The sequence below is a fragment of the Thalassophryne amazonica genome, chromosome 20 (assembly GCF_902500255.1).
Source record: "Thalassophryne amazonica chromosome 20, fThaAma1.1, whole genome shotgun sequence".
Classification (NCBI taxonomy): Eukaryota; Metazoa; Chordata; class Actinopteri; order Batrachoidiformes; family Batrachoididae; genus Thalassophryne; species Thalassophryne amazonica.
Window position 1 is genome coordinate 8,851,178 of NC_047122.1, and position 16,063 is coordinate 8,867,240.

At 44.4% G+C, this 16,063-nt stretch overlaps 1 protein-coding gene across 1 annotated transcript; it reads left to right on the forward strand.

Moving 5' to 3' along the window:
- Positions 1 to 796: 796 nt before the first annotated feature.
- Positions 797 to 12,594, forward strand: si:dkey-202e17.1 (uncharacterized protein LOC555344 homolog). The gene is made up of 2 exons (XM_034160912.1): positions 797 to 1,460; positions 12,101 to 12,594. The coding sequence occupies exons 1-2, from the start codon at positions 855 to 857 to the stop codon at positions 12,263 to 12,265; spliced, it is 771 nt and encodes a 256-aa protein (XP_034016803.1). The 5' UTR covers positions 797 to 854; the 3' UTR covers positions 12,266 to 12,594.
- Positions 12,595 to 16,063: the final 3,469 nt, after the last annotated feature.

Below are 16,063 nucleotides of genomic sequence, written 5' to 3' on the forward strand. Positions count from 1 at the left end.
TGGAATGAGGTGTGAGTCCATAATGTAATTATCAACGTCCATTGTTCTGTGTTGTGAGCTAATATTCATAGTTTCTCCAAAAATATTAGTCCTATCAACGTTCTGTTTGGTGACGTTCATCTTTGACCCAGAATACATAAGCATACCAAACAGCAAATGTCAAACAGCAAAACCAAACGGCAAACGCATTCATGCAGTCTTTTCTGCATTGTACCCCAAGTAGGTGCTTTTATTTTTACACACCCACAGAGACAGTGGTGGAAGACACACACACACACACACACACACACACACACACACACACACACACACACACACACACACACACACACACACACACACACACACACACACACACACACACACACACACACACACACACACACAGTGTCAAAGTCTGGAAGATCAGTAAAGTTCTTAGGACTGATCTCTCTGTACTCTCCTCCCTGACTGGAGTCCCTTTCTTTCAACGAGCTATCAAACCAGGATCCCAGAGATTCACTCTCTCACACTCGTTATACAAATAAATGTCACCCAAGAAAACTCAAGTCCAATAAGCATTCAGGTTTATATTGGCTGGAGTTGGAAATATGCATAGAAATGATCAGGTGAGAACACCGGCTTCCCCAGTGCACTACATGTAGAATAGATCATGGCCATCTGGGACATATATCTATTAACGTGTGAATGGTGTTTTCTCATTCAGGTGGAGGGGAGTTAAAACATTTGTGCATTTGCTGAGAATTCATTGTGATGCACATTTCTTATAATCTATATGTTCTTGCATACCTCCAGGTGCAAACCAGACTTTGGCAAGAAATCACTCTGAAACCACACGAATATTGTGTTGGATCATGACTGGACCAAAATTCTTGGAATCGCGGACCAAACACATTAAGGCCACATGGGGCAGTCGCTGTGACATTATGCTGTACATGAGCTCAGTCAATTCTGACTTCCCCACTGTGGGGCTGAATGTGAGCGAAGGAAGAGAAAACTTATACTGGAAGACAATTAAAGCCTTTCAGTACATCTACAAGCATCATCTGGATGAAGCAGACTGGTTCCTGAAAGCTGACGATGACACATTCCTTGTTGTAGAAAATTTACGTCACATGTTGACAAAATATGATACAGAGAAGCCTTTGTACCTGGGCCGAAGGTTTCACCCCTACATCAAACAAGGCTACATGGCTGGAGGTTCAGGTTATGTCCTCAGCAAGGAAGCACTAAGAAGATTTATACAAGGATTTGAAAATGGGAACTGCACGCATTTCTCGAGTATTGAAGACTTGGCCCTGGGGAAATGTATGGAAACTATGAAGGTGGAGTCAGTTGACACCAGGGACATGAAAGAAAGACAGACTTTTCACCCTTATCCCCCAGAGTACTATATTGTCATGGTGCCTCCACGGCCACGGCCCTGGTATCTGCTTTATGAGTACTACAAGCCAGTGGAGGTAAGCAACCCAACACAAAATACATGATGGGCCTGATTCACTATGATCCCATATAACGAGTACTAAATTATGGGCACTCTGGACTAGAGTTTTGCATGTTGGGTTGCTGAACATTTGCTCAAGCCATCAAAATTCCTTTCTTGTCTTAAAGTGCAACTGACATTGTTTTTACACTTCACATAAGAACATCATATGTACTAAGGCCAAAATAATCCACCAGTTACAAATGGACAATTTCATAACATTTAAAATTTCCTGCATGAATGCAGCCTCCCATTTTCCAGTTGAAGCTGCGAGGAGCATGTGATGTCACTCCAGGAAATGTTCACTATGATCCACCTAGAAAGCATGAACACTGGATTGATATGAAAAGGCATCATTCAGCATGGAAATACAGAGGGGTAAAAAAGTATTTAGTCAGTCCCTCGTGCAAGTTCTCCTACTTAGTAAGATGAGAGAGGTCTGTAATTTATATCATAGGTGCACTTCAACTATGAGAGACAAAATGAGAAAAAAAAAAAAATCCAGGAAATCACATTGAAGGATATGTAAAGAATTTATTTGTAAATTATGGTGGAAAATAAGTATTTGGTCAATAACAAAAATTCATCTCAATTCTTTGTAACATAATCTTTGTTGGCAATAACAGATGTCAAATGTTTCCTGTAAGTTTTCACCAGGTTTGCACACACTGTAGCTAGTATTTTGGCCCATTCCTCCATGCAGCTCTCCTCTAGAGCAGTGATGTTTTGGGTGCTGTCCCTGGGCAACAGGGATTTTCAACTCCCTCCACAAATTTTCTGTGGGGTTGAGGGCTGGAGACTGGCTTGACCACTCCAGGACCTTGAAATGCTTTTTACAGAGCCACTCCTTCATTGCCCAAGCGGTGTGTTTGGGATCATTGTCATACAGGAAGACCCAGCCACGTTGCATCTTCAATGCTCTGTTGTATGGCTGGGGGGGCCTGGCTGCCTTTTTTGTTTCTGTCCTTTGTTTCTCCTTCCAGGTGGCTTGCATTTGGGACTGAGTGGCTGTGTTGCTGAGGTTATCAGGACCTCACCCTGATCACCTGCGGCTCGTCAGGACTCACAGCTGAGGTGCATCTATATGGATTGGACATGGTGGCATTTAAGACTGGAGTATACAGTGTGTATTTGCCAGAGACTCGACCTTGTGACCAGACGGGTGAGATCGTCGTCTCGGGAGCCATCTCATCATCAGTGGATGCAGAGAATGTCCAGGGTTTGATGCACGGTCTGTGAAAGAGGAGGGGGTGAGGTCTCACGCTCATCAGCACACTTCCTGAGGTACGTTAGATTTTGTGACTAACGTTTATACAGTCAGTAAATGTGGTGTCCCTCACACCTTTTTATATTGAGCTGTATGTTAGTCATGTATCGGCTTCCACTGCAGTGGAGTTTTGTGAACTGGATGTTCCATGCCTGCAGGTTGGGAAGCTGATTAGTAATCAAGCCAGGAAGTGTTTGCTGTTTGTACACCTTTAAGTGTTCTCTCTGTGTGTAGAGTGTGGACTCACATAATGGTTCCTTCTTTCACAGACTCGGTTTGTTGCGGCCACCTGGGGGGTGTCGGCGGGGTCCTTGGGTCCGAACAGCTTCTGGCTCCGGACCGTTAGCGCTGCTGGGAGCGCACCACGCCAGACCGCACTTTCTTTTATTATTTTTTGTATCACTGTTATGTATTAAATTCAGTTAGCCTTTGTACCGTGCTCTGCTTATTTCATACTGGGTCCTTCAAACGCTGGTCGGTTCTCCGAGCTGCGTCCGACACATAACAGTAGTCTCTGGCCAAACATCACGGACCCAGCGGTAGCAGAGACGGTAACGCGCCGGGAAGGCGGCAGCAGACGTTCAGTAGTTATCCGGATCAGTTGCGGGTGCTCTCCGCCCGGATGGTGCGTGTTTGAGACCCATTACTGAATACTGATTTGTGCTCTCTTGCAGCCGTGTTCCTGTGTGTGTGCCTTATCCGTGGGTCGTGGTGGAGTGTGACTGGCGACGGCTTCGCATCACGCTCCGACCGGATAAGAGGTTTAAACGGGAGCTGCAAGAGTGTGTCTGTAATGGGTGCACGCGCACGGCGGAGCTCTGTGGCACGGGTCTCTGAGCTTCCTGTGTTACAGTTGTAGCCCCGTTTCCCCGGATAAAGATAACTACTGCGTCTGTTGTATCAGCTCCGGCGTTATTTAGTTGAGCACCTTTTGGTTGTGTGTTGCACACAGCTGCGCACGGAGATGCAGCTCGTTTGTTTTCTGTCACCAAAGGGGTTTTTTTTCATTTTTAGCACTTTGGCTCCCTCTTTTGGTGACTTAGTCACATTACCGTTAAGCTCTTAAGTTAGAACAGGTGTTCGATTTGTTTGAGCTTAACGGTATACGTCACTGATTTGTTTTGTGTTAGTTCATTTTGTGTGGGTGTTTTTTGAGTTGGTTTTTGTGTGGGATTTTTTTTTTTTACACTGTTAGTGTCTGGGGTCGTGACCCTGCAGTTCTGTTTAAGAAAAAAAAAAAAAAAAAAAAAAGACCCACGCAACTGTATGTTAGTCTGTTAGTCTTTCTTTTTATTTCTTTCAGTTTCACCTCCCAGGGTTTGATGGGACGGTCCCCTGGGGGGTCATGGGGGGGTAATTGGGTTGTTGTTTTTTTTTCTTTCTTTTTTTTGTTTTGTTTTTTGTTGTGCCTTCTCTTCTCCTCTGACTCCAGCCGGGTGAGCCGTAGAGTCGGCGTTGCTGGAGTGGTGCAGGTTGGTTATGCTGGGCGTTTCCCAGGTAACCTCTGCACCTGGGGGGGGGGGTGTTTTCTTTTTGTTCCCTCTCTTCTCCTCTGACTCCAGCTGGGTGAGCCGTAGTGTCGGCGTTGCTGGAGTGGTGCAGTTTGGTTATGCTGGGCGTTTCCCAGGTAACCTCTGCACCTGGGGGGGGGGGGGGGGGGGGTGTTTTCTTTTTGTTCCCTCTCTTCTCCTCTGACTCCAGCTGGGTGAGCCGTAGTGTCGGCGTTGCTGGAGTGGTGCAGTTTGGTTATGCTGGGCGTTTCCCAGGTAACCTCTGCACCTGGGGGGGGGGGGGGGGGGTGTTTTTCTCCTTTTGTTTTTTCCCCCCAGTTTCCGCCCTCAGGGTTTGACTGTGGTGTCCTCTGGGGGGGAAAGGGCTGTGGGTCCATCTAGCCATAGTCGGCCGAGGCTGGGTCCGTTGGTCATGAGGGGAGGCGTCTCCTGGGGTTGACGAGTGGTCTTCTGGGAGGCGCTGGGAGTCCCCGTGGGTGACATTGTATCCCAGAGGGACCTCGGCTGTGGTTATTACTCCTGGAGCTGGCGGGAAGTCCTCTGGGGGGTGTTGGTCCCTACATGTCGTTTGGGGGGGTGTTTTAGCACTTTTGTTTGTAAGCTTAAGTTTGGGGTTTTTCTTTTCTCCTCTTCCCGGGGACGGTCCCCTGGGGAGGGGGGATGTTTTGGTTGTTTGTGTTTGTCTTTTTTGTTTTATGACTAAAGACCGAACATGGTTGGATAAAGGCTGACTGCACAGGTTTAAGAACTCCTGGCCACACCGGTGCTAAGTGACTGACTGAAACAAAGGCAAGGATGCAGCCAGAGGAGAGGACATTAACCATTCTGTTGGAAGATGAATGCAGATGCGGTTTCCAGCCATGGTCCCTGGAGGGGGGTGTTTCTCCTGGGCCAGGTTTGTGTGGTCGCCGGGAGGCTTCCCGTGAGGGTGGGGTACTGTTGTATGGCTGGGGGGGCCTGGCTGCCTTTTTTGTTTCTGTCCTTTGTTTCTCCTTCCAGGTGGCTTGCATTTGGGACTGAGTGGCTGTGTTGCTGAGGTTATCAGGACCTCACCCTGATCACCTGCGGCTTGTCAGGACTCACAGCTGAGGTGCATCTATATGGATTGGAACATGGTGGCATTTAAGACTGGAGTATACAGTGTGTATTTGCCAGAGACTCGACCTTGTGACCAGACGGGTGAGATCGTCGTCTCGGGAGCCATCTCATCATCAGTGGATGCAGAGAACGTCCAGGGTTTGATGCACGGTCTGTGAAAGAGGAGGGGGTGAGGTCTCACGCTCGTCAGCACACTTCCTGAGGTACGTTAGATTTTGTGACTAACGTTTATACAGTCAGTAAATGTGGTGTCCCTCACACCTTTTTATATTGAGCTGTATGTTAGTCATGTATCGGCTTCCACTGCAGTGGAGTTTTGTGAACTGGATGTTCCATGCCTGCAGGTTGGGAAGCTGATTAGTAATCAAGCCAGGAAGTGTTTGCTGTTTGTACACCTTTAAGTGTTCTCTCTGTGTGTAGAGTGTGGACTCACATAATGGTTCCTTCTTTCACAGACTCGGTTTGTTGCGGCCACCTGGGGGGTGTCGGCGGGGTCCTTGGGTCCGAACAGCTTCTGGCTCCGGACCGTTAGCGCTGCTGGGAGCGCACCACGCCAGACCGCACTTTCTTTTGTTATTTTTTGTATCACTGTTATGTATTAAATTCAGTTAGCCTTTGTACCGTGCTCTGCTTATTTCATACTGGGTCCTTCAAACGCTGGTCGGTTCTCCGAGCTGCGTCCGACACATAACATGCTCTCACTGATGGAAGGAGGTTTTGGCTTAAAATCTCATGATACATGGCCACGTTCATTCTTCCCTTAACACGGATCAGTCATCCTGTCCCCTTTGCAGAAAAACAGCCCCAAAGCATGATGTTTCCACCCCCATGCTTCACAGTAGGTATGGTGTTCTTGGAATGCAAGTCAGCATTCTTCTTCCTCCAAACACGACGAGTTGAGTTTTAATCAAAATGTTCTATTTTGGTTTCATCTGACCACATGATATTCTCCCAATCCTCTTCTGGATCATCCATATGCTCTCTGGCAAACTTCAGATGGGCCTGGACATGTACTGGCTTAAGCAGGGAGACACGCCTGGCACTGGTGGATTTGAGTCCCTCTCTGCGTAGTGTTCAGCCTTTGTTACTTTGATCCCAGTTCTCTGCAGGTCCTTCATCAGGTCCATCCATGTAGTTCTGGGATTTTTGTTCACCGTTCTCATGTTCATTTTGACCCAACGGGATGACATCTTGCGTGGAGCCCCAGATCGAGGGAGATTATCAATGGTCTTGTATGTCTTCCATTTTCTTACAATTGCTCCCACAGTTGATTTATTCACACCAACCTGCTTGACTATTGTGGATTCACTCTTCCCAGTATGGTGCACATCTACTATTTTCTTCCTGGTGTCCTTTGACAGCTCTTTGGTCTTGGCCATGGTTGTGTTTGGAGTCTGACTGTTTCAGGCTGTGGATAGGTGTCTTTTATACAGATAACAAGTTCCAACAGATGCCATTAATACAGGTAACAGGTGGAGGACAGAAGAGCTTCTTAAAGAAGTTGTTACGGGTCTGTGAGATTCAGAAATCTTGCTTGTTTGTTATAATGAAATATCAGCAAAACAGGCACAGATAGATCTTTTACAATTTTGATCCAGTTTTTTTTAATTGTGTTTTCAGGAGAGAGAGAGAGAGAGAGAGAGAGAGAGAGAGAGAGAGAGACCCTGAATCACTGAGGTCTGATCCGGACACACACCTCTGTCAGATGTGTGCTGGGCTGAGGGCTGTATTTTGTTTCTCAATATGCATCATTGGATGTCTGATACTCAATATGTATCATGATATTGATACATTGATGTACTTAATACTGCTTATACGAGGGCTGTCAATAAAGTATAGGTCCTTTTTATTTTTTTCAAAAACTATATGGTTTTCATTCATATGTTTTTACGTCAGACATGCTTGAACCCTTGTGCGCATGCGTGCGTTTTTCCACGCCTGTCGGTGACGTCATTCGCCTGTGAGCACTCCTTGTGGGAGGAGTCGTCCAGCCCCTCGTCGGAATTCCTTTGTCTGAGAAGTTGCTGAGAGACTGGCGCTTTGTTTGATCAAAATTTTTTCTAAACCTGTGAGACACATCGAACTGGACAGGGTTCGAAAAATTAAGCTGGTTTTCAGTGAAAATTTTAACGGCTGATGAGAGATTTTGAGGTGATACTGTCGCTTTAAGGACTTCCCACGGTGCGAGACGTCGCGCAGCGCTCTCAGGCGCCATCGTCAGCCTGTTTGAAGCTGAAAACCTCTACATTTCAGGCTCTATTGATCCAGGACGTCGTGAGAGAACAGAGAAGTTTCAGAAGAAGTCGGTTTCAGCATTTTATCCGGATATTCCACTGTTAAAGGAGATTTTTTTTAATGAAAGACGTGCGGACGGGTCCGCGCGTCGGGACGCAGCCGACATGGTGCGGCGGCACAGGAAAAACACCTCCGTGTTGATAACCATTTGTAAAATCCAGGCGGCTTTTGATGGCTTTCAGTGGAGTGAGTATATGAGAAATTGTTTAACAGCTGGACATGTTCCAACTTGTCCTTAAGGCTTCCAACAGAGGTGTTTTTCCTGTGGCGGAGCGTCGCAGCGGCTGCGAGCCGACGCTGCAATCCGCCCGTACGTCTTTCATTAAAAAAATCTCCTTTAACAGTGGAATATCCGGATAAAATGCAGAAACCGACTTCTTCTGAAACTTCTCTGTTCTCTCACGACGTCCTGGATCAATAGAGCCTGAAATGTGAAGGTTTTCAGCCTGAAACAGGCTGATGACAGCACCTGGGAGTGCTGCACGACGTCTCGCACCGTGGGAAGTCCTTAAAGCGACAGTATCACCTCAAAATTTCTCATCAGCCGTTAAAATTTTCACTGAAAACCAGCTTAATTTTTCGAACCGTGTCCACTTTGATGTGTCTCACAGGTTTAGAAAAAAATTTTGATCAAACAAAGCGCCAGTCTCTCAGCAACTTCTCAGACAAAGGAATTCCGACAAGGGGCTGGATGACTCCTCCCACAAGGAGTGCTCACAGGCGAATGACGTCACCGACAGGCGTGGAAAAACTCACGCATGTGCACGAGGGTTCAAGCATGTCTGACGTAAAAACATATGAATGAAATCCATATAGTTTTTGAAAAAAATAAAAAGGACCTATACTTTATTGACAGACCTCGTATACATTTTATTTAAATGCATGCAGGAATTGAAGTGTGTGGTGTTGGTATGTGACATGGAGAGCCAGTTCCAAGCCCAGATACATGAGTAAAGTTGCATCATGAAGGGCATTGGGCATTATGGAAGAAAAAAAAACAAAATGCAGGTCAGAAATCAAATTTCCATAGAGTATCAGTTGATCCTGGTTGGTGCCCAACAGGGTGCTGGCAGAAAATTGCACTATTGCTGAGGGAAGAAGAGGAGGTGGACATGACCAGAGATGGGAATAGGAAGAAAACTAGAAGAGTGGAAGTGAGACTTGGGACGCTGAATGTTGGCATGACTGGATAACGGAGGGAGTTGGCTGATATGATGGAGCACATAATATGCGTTCAAGAAACCAAGTGGAAGGGAAGTAAGACCAGGAACATCAGAGGTAGTTTCAAGTTGTTGTTATGGATAAAACTCAGCTGAGAGATGGAGGCTGAATGAATGAGATAAAACAGGATTTATTGTACAATTGATATGTGCAACAATCAAGACAATCAAGAATCAAAGGAGCTGGAGGTCTGAGGAAATGCAGACTCAGGCCAGAACTGAAGGAACCGGGATCTGTCCGACCAGAGGAGTGGAGTGAGTCTCAGGAACCAGAACCAAGAAGCTGAGTGTTGATGATGGATGTACTGGTGCCAGGTGGCCACCGTTACTCATCTCAGAGTTTGAGATGAGCACAACTCAAACTCTAAATGTGATCCTCAAAACCTGAGCATTAACTAAAGGAGAACTTAACCAAAACTCAGTGCCAGAAAACTAAAGCAGAACCCAAAAATGTCAAAAGTCTAAATCAAAGGTAAAGTGATCAAAATCAACAAATTCTAACCAACAAAACATCAGACCGGGACTTACACCTTTGATTCAGAAAATCTCTTCTAGAATGTTATGTTGAGTGATTTGCAACTATAATGGCTTGGCTTGCAAACACATTTTCCATTATAATGAATACAGTTACATTTGATTTAGGTTTGACTAGTGACATTATTACAAGATTATTTATTTATTTATCCCAATTAAGCTGGAATGCTTAATGTTCTGATGGCATGATCTTTTATTTCTTTCTCTCAGTTTCTATGGTTTTTTTGTGTGTTGGGGGGGTGTGGCTGGACATTTTGGTGTTCTTTTCTTTTCTTTGCTCTCCAGGTGGTATGCAAACTGATTTATTGTCTGTGGAGAAGATGCTGGCAGAAGAGTCCTTCACCCTCATCAACATGATGTGCAGCACCTGTGGATGGTGCTCACGTGCAACCTTAAAGACTTTCAGCTGAAGCAGATAATGAGATGGCGTTCTGCATTTAAGTCATGTGTGATTCAAGCTGAATTGCCGGGAACTCGACCTTGTGATGTTCGTTTGTGAGATGCTGAGGACCGCGCCTGGGTTTGACACATCGTGCCTGTGAAGGAGGAAGGGTGAGGGACACATGCTGTCAGCACACATCAGAGGTGATTGATTATCTGAATAATTGTTAACAGTAACTTGGTATTTTGTTACGCAGTATATTTGAACTTTGATGAGAGTTGTGCAGCTCGCTTCTCACTGCCGTGGCATGCGGACTGATGATCCTCCACCTGTTGTGAGAAGCTGCTCATTTACATAAAGCTTGAATTCGGACCTGAATGTGTTGCTGATAGTGTGTGCCTTTTGAAGGATATTAGTTGTAGCTGCTGACTTACCTCACCTTTTCTATCCTTCGCAGAGTCGGTTTGTCGTGTCCACCTGGGGGGTGTTTGGCGGTGAACGTGGGTCCAGAAGCGCCGGGCTTCGATCCTTTTGGGCGCTGGAGAGCGTGCCGTCCTTCACTCCGCCAGACCGACGCAGTTTTTGTTTGTACACTTTGTTATGCACCAAAGGGGGAAAATAAATTGTTTTGTTATTGGAACCGCTTTCTGGTTATTTTAGCGCTGGGTTCCGTCAGACGCAGGTCCGCTCCTCAACCCGCGTCGACACATAACAGGTTTATTACATATTGCACCAAATTATTACATTTTCTTCCCAAAAAAGTGCCACACCCACATTTTGTAATAACTGTTGTAATATGTAACAAGTTATTCAAAATATGTCAAAGTTTATTACCAAATGTGTTGTGGGCTGGGGTGTTTGGCTGGCTTGTTTTTTGTTTTCTGTTTCTCCCACCAGGTGGTATGCATTCAGGACTGAGTGGCTGAGCATTAGGACCTCACCTTGAACACCTGAGGCTTGTTTTCACATGCAGGTCATCAGGACTCACAGCTGTAGTGTATTTTGTCTTAATCAGAGATTGCTGCATTTAAACCTTGAATGCACAGTGTGTGATTGCCAGAGATTCGACCTTGTGAGCAGACGTGTGAGATCGACGTCAGGAGAACAATCTCACCATCACGGACGCAGAGACCACTCCAGGTTTGACGCCACAGTCTGTGAAGGAGGATTGGGTGAGGTCTCATGCTCTTCAGCACACTTCCTGAGGTAATTTGGTTTTGGTGACTTTTATGAAGTAATGACAGTGGATTTGGTGTCCCTCACACCTTGTGTTAGTGAGCTGTCACGTTATGCTAATTGTCTAATCAGCTTCTGCTGCAGTGGAGATTTGAACTGAGTTGTTCCGTGCCTGCAGGGTGAGAAGCTGATGTATAGATTTAAGCCAGGAAGTGTTTGCTGATTGTGTGCACCTTTGAGGTGTGTCTCTCTGTGTGGAGTTGGACTCACCTCCATGTTTTCTTTCTTCACAGACTTGGTTTGTCGCGGCCACCTGGGGTGTGTCGGCGGGGTCCCTGGGTCCGAACTGCTGTGGCTCCGGACCGTTTGCGCTGTTGAGAGCGCGCCGTGTTTCCACCTCACCAGACCGCGGACTTTTTAGTTGTTTAGCACGTCACTCACTGTTATGTTTATTAAATTCTGTTATCCTTTGAACTGTGCTCTGCTTATTTTATGCTGGGTCCTTTCAAACGCTGGGTCGGTGCTCCGACCGCGTCCGAAACATAACAAAATGCATTCAAAGTTTGATTGCAAAATGTGGCATTTTTACATAATGAGGTGAAAATTTATTACATTGTTACATATTACACCATTATTATGTGGCGCTACACACAACAGGCAATTGGTTACAGGACACACACACACACACACACACACACACACACACACACCTGCAGTCAATTTCCTGTTTCTAATTGGCCGAGCCTGGTTGTCTTTAGAAATGAGAGGAAGCCGGAGCACCTGTGAGCACAGGGAGAACATGCAAACTCCACAGAGGAAGGAATCAAACCCAGGACCTTCTTGCTGTGAGGCAACAGTGTTGACCCCGGAACCACTCTGCTGTCCATATTGATATCATGAATTTCATATTTAAATTTTATTTAAATAAAATAAAAATAATAAATTTAAAGGTGAGTGCATGGTCTTTATGTGCACGTGCATATATAATGATTGTATATAAATCAGCAACAAAACCGATAATGAAACTTTCCACACTCATCAGAAAGAAAACATCATGATGATGAGGGATTGCATTTTGTTTATGCCACAAATGTTTATTTTAAATTCCTTTCACATTGTTTTGTGTCTCCACAGGGTCCAGGATGCTGCTCAGATTTCTTAGTGTCCTTTCACTACATTCACAGTGTTCAATTTTATGTTTTGGAGTACCTGACCTACCACCTGCGCCCATATGGGTACAAATACAGATTTAATCCTGATGAACAGTCTGTCATTAAAGCCACAACTCAGCACAGATGAAATGTGGGCACAGCATCCTCTGCGCCAACACGTGGAGGCTGGAAAAGAAGGCATTGTCTTATCAGGGCTCATAGTCACATTAGAATTATTCAAATATATAAAGGACAGCATAAATACAGACAGACTGAATCCTGGATCTCAACAAGTCAGCGTCCTCCTTCAGAGCCGTCTATCGAGAAGACTCAGCCCTACAAACAACTGTACAATCTATTACACAACAGTGTGAGAAGGGGAGGACCATCCAGACTTTCCCTCATTGAGGAAGGACGACAAATTAAACACATTCACAAATTCAAAGGTCCAACAAAACCTCATGATCATGACTAAAGCCCCCATCACACATCGCAAGAATGTGCAGGAACCAGCCCGACATGGCAAATATTGCCATAATCCGACACAGTCAGGAGGAAAAGAGGCGTGGTCAGCAGTGTCAGAATGCATCCAGATTACCTCGTCTACACCTGCACGATAGCATCAAAGCATATGATATGGTATGGTACGTATGGTAGATGACACAAACTGCCATCAGATGGCCATAAAAGGCGCTGAAGACTGCCCGATGTCCAAATGGCAAACACGGGACCACAGTGCGAGGCAGCATGTGTTCCTCCATTTGCACAGTCCCTGCTGGTACTGAACATCACAGTACAAGCAACGTATGGACCGGACTCACACTGTATGTGTCAAAGCCAGCATGGTGTGATCAGTCACTCAGTCATGCAATCACATCTGTGCTCATCCTCCATTTCACAGCGCTACTGACCTCACGTGCGTGTGCATGTGTGCTTACAGCAGAGGTGCTGGACTGATGACTTGATCGCTGGGTGTGTGTTCATAATGGGTGAATGAGCAGCTATGAGTGCGTGCATGTGCATGGCGCACGTGCACATGTTTGCGAATGTGTGCATTGTCAGCTGCTGAACACTGCTGGCAGTGGGCCGTGCTGTCCCATGCATCAGACGCAGCCTTTCGAGGGAACTCTAATTGCCGTCAGGCTTTGCCACACCAGATCCATTTCGAGGTTCCCTCATATGCTCTCAAATCATTTCAGATCCTGTTTTGCCACCATCATAATATGTAAATTTCGGTCAGATGGTCCTCAGACTGCACAGGGGCCACCGTTGGATAGCTGTCCCATCTTGATGGCGCCTGGAGGGTTTTGAACATGTGCATCACACTCAGGGCCACTGGCTGATTTTGACCAACTGTGTGAACTCTCGCAGATGGCTGTCAGAACGTTTTGGAACTAAAACCAGACACTATTCGGATGTGCAACGATTCGTCATTCTGATGCCATTCTGCGTCATTCTGGCTATGTGTGGCAGGGGTATAAGGACCATGAAGGAATTGTGAGCATCAGATATAAATGTAACTTCATCAGCCTTCACAACAACACTCATCATGTGTCAGTTCACCAGTGTTGCCACAGTTACTTTGAAAAGTTACTTTATACAGTTACTTCATCCATCCATCCATCCATTTTCTTCTGCTTTATCCGGAGTTGGGTCGTGGGGCAGCAGCTTAAGCAAAGCCGCCCAGACCTCCCGATCCACACACACCTCCCCCAGCTCCTCCGGGGGAACCCCAAAGCGTTCCCAAGCCAGCCGAGAGATATAGTCCCTCCAGCGTGTTAGCAGCTTTATTCAGTTACTTTATACAGTTACTTATTAATAACAGTTACTTCATTAGTCACATTCGGCAAGCTGCTGCATGCGACGAATGAAGTAACTAGTAATCTAACTTGCCTACTTTTAAGATCAAGTAATCAGCAACATAAGTAAACAGCTAAAGTAACTATTAGTTACAACCCCAATTCCAATAAAGTTGGGATGATGTGTAAAATGTAAATAAAAACAGAATACAATGATTTGAAAATCCTCTTCAACCTATATTCAATAGAATACACCACAAAAACAAGATATTTAATGTTCAAATTGATAAAGTTTATTGTTTTTGTGCAAATATTTGCTCATTTTGAAATGGATTTTGAAATGGATCATTTCAAAATCCAAAATGAGCCCGAGCTCATTTTAAACAACCATTTCAAATGAGCTCGGGCCCAGTGAAGGTGGTGGCGTTTCTGGATGTTGTTGATGTATGGCTTTCACTTTGCATGGTGGAGTTTTAAAAACAGAACTTTTTGCACAACGTCCCAACTTCATTGGAACTGTGGTTGTACGTTGCCAAGTACTCCATCTTAAAAATAACCTAATTAGATTGCTAGTTACTTTATTAATTACATTTGCAGCTGCTAACGAAGTAACTGTAGCTTTATTTTATGTTAGTTTTGTATTTATGGTTTTTAGGTTCTGTTCATTTAGGTTCTGTTCATGTTTTCCCTTATGCTCCTCCCCAGTTCTGTGCATGTTTGAGTAATCTTTAAGTCACATTCCTGTTGTCTGTCTTGTTGGTTGTTAGGTCTGTTCCCGTATTCCACCCCTGGATCTTCACCTGCTAATCTGGTTTTATACTCCTGATGTATTGTACACTCCCTGTTTTCTGCATGTGTGTGTGTGTGTGTGTTCCATCTTGTTGTCTGGATGCTGTTTGTTAACTCTTACCTCTCTCAGTCCTGCGTCCCCTTTTTGCTTACTCTTGTTTGGTCTTTGCCTCCTCCTCCAAGTATGATTTTAGTTCTTCAGCTAATGTTACTTTCCTGGTTTAATCATCTTCCTCTGTGGTTTGGTATGTTTGATTATGTTCTTTGGTCTCTGTTTGTCTTTAGTGTTAGTCCTTCAGTTATCACTTAGTATTTGATTTTGTTTCCACTCAGATTATCATCTGTTTCAGTCACTTTTGTTGGTAGAAGTATGTTCTCTCCTGCCATCTTGTTTTGTTTTATTGTCACTTTGTTCCAGCCATCTTTGTCTGAAGTCTGTTCTCTGCTGCCCTCTGGTGTTTTGGTGTTGTTATCGCATGTAATCACAAATTTGTCTACTTGACTCACACCCATGTCTTCAGTTTGCTGGTCCGTTGTATGCTGTAGGTCTTGAGTAACCCATTCTCGGTTGTGAGTATCTGATTTTTGGTCTTTGCACTTCTTATATGACTGTCTGAGTTTACCTTTTATCCTTTTCATCCTCACCTCCTCGGACCTCCTCACCTTTAGTGGGTTGATTGTATATTTGCTCTTTTTGGACTTCCCTCTCATAGTGTAGTTTTGTGGAATCCAATCTCCACATTTGACTGTTTATAGTCACCCTTTTGTGGAGAACTGGTTCCTCCAGACAGATTTAACAAACAGTACCATACTGTTTTTATTTCAGAATCACTGATGTAAATAAAGTCCATGACATATTCAGTGACTTCAGTTCTTTCAAAAGAAAACTGGCTGAGGAATTTTCAGTAAGTCATCACTTTCACAAAGTATACCAATAACTGTTAGAAGTACATTTTTTGTATGTATTTTTATAAATGATAAACATATTTTGATGTTGTCATATAAAATTATTTGGCATTTGTAACATTTACTTTTTTTTTCTTTTAAATTCAAGGGTGCTAAAGTTGCTGACCAGAATCATATTTTCTGTTCATAAGTTGAATTCTTGAGTTATGTTTGTGAATGTATGAACCTCATAAGATATATAGTGTAGGTTCATTTGTCATGAATTATTATTATTATTATTATTATTATTATTATTATTATTATTATTATTATTATTATTATTATTATTATTATTATTATGTTTTTGGCAAAAGCAAAAACTCACCTGATTCTGTTACACAATTTAAACATAAAAAAATAGGGTGTCACTTTTTTACACAATCTAATTACCTCAAATCCAAGATGGCTTCCAT